The sequence below is a fragment of the Cucurbita maxima genome, unplaced genomic scaffold, assembly GCF_002738345.1.
Source record: "Cucurbita maxima cultivar Rimu unplaced genomic scaffold, Cmax_1.0 Cma_Scf00011, whole genome shotgun sequence".
Classification (NCBI taxonomy): Eukaryota; Viridiplantae; Streptophyta; class Magnoliopsida; order Cucurbitales; family Cucurbitaceae; genus Cucurbita; species Cucurbita maxima.
This window is the reverse complement of record NW_019272027.1, coordinates 4,840,024-4,845,205: the sequence shown is the minus strand read 5'-3', so window position 1 is coordinate 4,845,205 and position 5,182 is coordinate 4,840,024. Positions and strand designations below refer to the sequence as shown.

Sequence of the window (5,182 nt, the reverse complement as noted above, 5' to 3'; positions counted from 1 at the left end):
AAAAAAAAAAAAAAAAAAAAAAAAAAAAAAACTCTGCTTTCCTTTAACCTCATAGTGTCGACATGGTTAGCGAAGAAGAAGCTCTAATCCAAAAGGTGGTGGATTTGTATGAGCAAATCTCTGGCCTTGAAAGCCTCAAACCTTGTAAGCATGTCGACACTCTGTTCACAGAGTTGGTGGTCACGTGCATGCCACCCACCAGCCCTAATTTCCACATCAATTCACTCTCAAACCCTCTTCAACAAATGAGATCAAATCTGATCCGCCTTTGCGGCCAAGCTGAGTCCCTTTTGGAGTCCCATTTCTCTGATCTCTTAGCCAATTTTGATTACCCTCTTCACCATCTCCATCTCTTCCCTTACTTCTCCAATTATCTCAAGCTTAGCCTCCTTGAATTCTCCATCCTCCGCCGCCACTGCCCCATCCTCCCCTCCTCCGTTGCCTTCGTCGGCTCCGGCCCTCTTCCTCTCACCTCCATCGTCCTCGCCACCCGCCACCTCCCCTCCACCTCCTTCCACAATTATGATCTCGACCCACTTGCTAATTCCCAGGTATCAGGCCTTAAAGTAGATGTGAACATACGTGATTTCTTAGTTTATTTTCTCATACTTGTTTGTTGTTGTGCAGGCGTCAAAATTGGTATCGGTGGACTCGGACCTGAAGACGAGGATGGTGTTTCACACGTGCGACATCATGAAAGTGACGGAGGAGTTGAAGGAGTACGAGGTTGTGTTTTTGGCAGCTCTAGTAGGAATGGAGAAGGAGGAGAAATTGAGAGTGATAGAGCATTTGTGTGAGTTCATGGCGGAAGGGGCTTGTTTGATGGTGAGAAGTGCTCATGGAGGAAGGGCTTTCCTTTATCCTGTGGTGGAGGAATGTGATTTGGTAGGGTTTGAGGTTCTATCGGTGTTTCATCCGAGTGATGAAGTTATAAACTCAGTGATAATTGCAAGAAAAAAGAAGAAGGATGATGATTGTTTGAAGATTGTTGGTGATGATAATCATGAAAATGGTATTGAAAATGGTGTTGTTGTTCATAACAAACAATGTTGTGATCACATTCATGGCTTCAACAATCATGGAGGAATGATTGAGGAGTTAGCTGAGTAGTAAATGATGTTAAGCTTATGTGGGTTTCTGATTATGTTCACGTTTTAGGGCTAATTTTAGGGCAAATGAACCACCCTTCACTTATGTTGGTTCATGCTTTATGTAATAATTTTTGTGTTCTCATTTATGAATGAATGAGAATGCTATGTTTTTTTGTTTTACCATTTCGATCCTATCCGATCCATTCGACTATGTTTTTCTCGATTGCTATAAAACTATTTTAAAGTTTCAATAATTCTTTTTGAAAATTTTAATATGATCTATGTTTGTCTCCATAGCTATACCAGTTAAAACTGTTTTAAAATCTCAATATATTCCTCTGGAAATGACGGTATAGATTCTTCTCGATTATATAGCTTAAAATTTTAATAATATGTGGTTATATCATTTAAACCAAATAATTTTTTAAAAATTCAAATTTTCATTTTAACAGTGATTAGGTAAATTTCATCCATTTGATTTGGTTAATAATGAATTAATTACTTTTTTTACACGTTTAAATACAAATTGGAACTGTTGATCTCTTAATTAAAATATATACTTAATCCAAATATAACGGTTAATATCTTACCGGAGCACTTAAAAGCTTACCACAGTAAATATAGAAATTTTTTATAAATTACATTAGAATTTTCATTTTCAATTTTTTAGTTCAAACAAATTTTATAATTTAAGAAATTTTCTAAGCTAAATAACTTTTGAAAATTTTAAAAAATATCAGTTAGTTAATACTCTCGAATACCATTAAAACTAACCTTACGAAAGTTTCAATAATATTCCAAAGAGTTTCAAAAATATCAATAATTTTTCACAAAAAAAAATAAAAAATATCATTTAAGTCTCAAAATAGTTTCAAAAATACCTTTAAACTTTAAAAAAATGAACTCTCAAAATTTTCATTTAAAAAATACCTTAAAAGAGAAAATAGATTAAATTGTTTTTTTTTTTTATTATTATTATTATTACTCTTAAAATTAAAGAGAGAGATAAACTATGGAGTGTAGATTAGCAAGAGGGTAAGAAATTTTAAAGGATAATTTTCACTCCCTAAACTAATTTCTACTTTAAAAACTATATATAAAAACATCTTATTTAAAAATTTGAATTTATATATATCGATATAGACATTAGATATATTTATATATAAAAGTGGAGTAGGGCGAGTAGGGCGAGCAGAGATTGGGAAAGGGTCGGCTTATCCGCATCTCCATTTAACTAACGAAGAAACTTCGTTTTCCACTCCCTTTCCCATTCTCCATTTAAACAGAGATTCTTCATTGCGTTCGAGATGACTCCCCATAAATCTCCGGACTGTGCAGATTAAATAAACATCTCTTGTTGCATCTCTTTTTAAAGCAAAATATTAAAAAATATTAATTATTATTTTTTAAATTTTAAAATAAAATTTAGAAATACTTCTATTAATTTAAAAACTTGGGAGTCGCTTATAAAAATGATTTTGGTTCGCTTCTGTTTGATGAGGAAAGGAAGAAGGATGAGAAGATGAGCTCAATCTCCACCGCACAGCTTCCTTCTCCCCTCGAGCCAGAACACTTCGAGGCAGAGAGGAAACTTCCCACATCAAAGCTTCCACAGAAAACAGTTCTGAAGCTTTTCGATTCAAAATCGATTACTTCTTTGAAATATCTCAGCCAAGTTCATGGACTTATACTGCGAAGCGGCCATTTCCAAGACCATTATGTTTCTGGCGCGTTGCTCAAGTGTTACGCAAATCCCCATTTCAGCAATTTTGACTTCGCTTTAAAGGTATTCTCCTCAATCCCAAATCCCAACGTTTTCATTTGGAATATTGTAATTAAAGGGTGTCTAGAGAACAACAATCCGTTTAAAGCTATTTACTTCTATGGTAGGATGGTTATTGATGCTAGGCCCAATAAATTTTCATACCCAACTCTGTTTAAAGCTTGTTCTGTGGCGCAAGCTGTTCATGAAGGTACCCAAATTCATTGCCATGTTGTCAAACATGGCTTCGGTACTGACATGCATATCAAAAGCGCTGGTATTCAAATGTATACCTCTTTTGGTAGCTTCGAAGATGCTAGGAAACTTCTTGATAATGGGGAATCTGATGTTGTTTGTTGGAATACATTGATTGATGGGTACTTGAAATGTGGGAATTTGGAAGCCGCTAAAGGATTATTTGAGCAAATGCCAACCAGAAACATTGGCTCATGGAATGTGATGATCAGTGGCTTTGCTAAGGGAGGGAAGTTGGGAGATGCACGGAAGGTGTTCGATGAAATGCGCAAAAGAGATGAAATTACTTGGAGTTCTATGGTTGATGGTTACATCTCAGCAGGTTGTTACAAGGAAGCATTAGAGATTTTCCAGCTAATGCAAAGACAGGAGATTATACCTGGAAGGTTCATTTTGTGCAGTGTGCTAGCTGCTTGTTCCAGTGTTGGAGCCATCGATCAAGGGAGGTGGGTTCATGCTTATCTCGAAAGGAACTCCATTAAATTAGATGCAGTGTTGGGGACTGCCTTATTGGATATGTATGCGAAATGTGGGCGGCTAGACATGGCATGGAAGGTGTTTAATGAGCTGCAAGACAGAGAGGTCTTCACTTGGAATGCCATGATCGGTGGGCTTGCTATACATGGAAGAGCAGAGGATGCACTTGAGCTTTTTTCTAAGATGCAGAAGGGGAGACTAAAACCGAACGGAGTAACGCTTGTAAGCATCCTAACTGCTTGTGCTCATGCAGGATTTGTTGACAGAGGCCTGAGGATTTTTGAAACAATGAAGGAGTTTTATGGCGTTGAGCCTGAAATGGTGCATTATGGATGTGTGGTTGATTTGCTAGGGAGGTCAGGGTTGTTTTCTGAAGCAGAGGAGTTGATAAGCTCAATGCCAATGAAGCCCAATGCAGCTGTTTGGGGAGCACTTTTAGGTGGCTGCAGGATTCATGGAAATGTGGAATTGGCTGAAAGGGTGGGGAAGATTTTACTCGAACTAGACGTGGACAACAGTGGCTATTATACGTTACTGTCAAACATATACGCCAAGGCAGGGAGGTTCGATGACGTTGCTAAAATAAGAAAAACGATGAAGGAGAAGGGGATAAAAACAGTGCCTGGTGTCAGCATGGTTGATCTAAATGGTACGGTTCACGAATTCAAAATGGGCGATCGATCGCATCCACAAATGAAGGAAATATACAGGAAGCTGGAAAGAATAAAAGAAAGGCTGGAGATGGCAGGGTATTCACCTGATACATCTCAAGTTTTATTTGATATTGAAGAGGAAGAGAAGGAAAGTGCAGTAAGGTATCACAGTGAAAAGCTTGCAATTGCTTTCGGATTGATTAATACCTCACCAGGTAAAACCATACACATAGTGAAGAACTTGAGGATCTGTGACGATTGCCATTCAGCCACAAAGCTCATATCTCAAATTTATGATCAAGAAATAATTGTGAGGGACCGTGTTCGCTATCACCATTTCAAAATTGGAACTTGTTCATGCAAAGATTTTTGGTGATCTATGCGCCCCGAAAGTATGAATGCTCCATAGATTGGTTCCAGTCCCAGCAACATATGCAGCAAACCTTTTGATTTTGAGGTTGATCATATGACTTCACCACATAGTTGCACCATTTCCATTTTCAATCCCAATTTTGTTTGACTTCACCTCCTCTTGTAAGAATCATCGAATCTTAGGGGTTTCTGTATTGATGGAGAAGTTTTTACACAACTGAGCTAGTGTGTATGTGCTTGTGAATGAACTCTATAAAACCAATGCTGAAGTTTCAACAATGGCATAGGATTAATCTGCCTTCTGTTTTCCGTTGCAATATCATCATAGTCGTACACTATTCAGTTTACTTTCGCCAAAAGTAATTTGGAAAGGGTTGCAAAGTCAAGTCCGTCAACCTAAGCTGAATGCTATTGAGTACATATTTGAAAGTAAACCAACACTTAAAAGCTATCAACAGTTGTGTTTTGCTTATACTGCAAACTGAGAGAAGCTCTGACCGTGGATAGTCCATCAGTAGTGCGCAAGTCCCATTTTGGGGCGTGATAAAAGTTTGGTGGGTCAAGTTAGTAGC

General features: G+C 37.6%; 2 protein-coding genes across 3 annotated transcripts; both read left to right on the top strand.

The window, feature by feature from the left end:
* The first annotated feature begins 6 nt into the window (after positions 1 to 6).
* On the top strand, positions 7 to 1,271 carry LOC111486493 (nicotianamine synthase-like). The gene is made up of 2 exons (XM_023133671.1): positions 7 to 551; positions 628 to 1,271. The coding sequence occupies exons 1-2, from the start codon at positions 63 to 65 to the stop codon at positions 1,108 to 1,110; spliced, it is 972 nt and encodes a 323-aa protein (XP_022989439.1). The 5' UTR covers positions 7 to 62; the 3' UTR covers positions 1,111 to 1,271.
* A 1,309-nt stretch (positions 1,272 to 2,580) lies between these two features.
* Positions 2,581 to 4,886, top strand: LOC111486434 (pentatricopeptide repeat-containing protein At5g48910-like). 2 transcript variants are annotated; one of them, XM_023133589.1, is made up of 2 exons: positions 2,746 to 2,877; positions 2,982 to 4,886. In XM_023133589.1, the coding sequence occupies exon 2, from the start codon at positions 2,983 to 2,985 to the stop codon at positions 4,612 to 4,614; it is 1,632 nt and encodes a 543-aa protein (XP_022989357.1). In that variant the 5' UTR covers positions 2,746 to 2,877; position 2,982; the 3' UTR covers positions 4,615 to 4,886. The 2 variants fall into 2 exon arrangements, with proteins under 2 accessions (XP_022989356.1, XP_022989357.1); XM_023133588.1 differs by having other exon boundaries at positions 2,581 to 4,886.
* Positions 4,887 to 5,182: the final 296 nt, after the last annotated feature.

Bases quoted from the DNA above. Each gene is read 5' to 3' on its own strand.
- LOC111486493 (XM_023133671.1), top strand. From the start codon at position 63: ATGGTTAGCGAAGAAGAAGCTCTAATCCAAAAGGTGGTGGATTTGTAT. The intron at 552-627 runs GTATCAGGCCTT...GTTGTTGTGCAG, and splicing joins ACCCACTTGCTAATTCCCAG to GCGTCAAAATTGGTATCGGT.
- LOC111486434 (XM_023133588.1), top strand. From the start codon at position 2,614: ATGAGCTCAATCTCCACCGCACAGCTTCCTTCTCCCCTCGAGCCAGAA.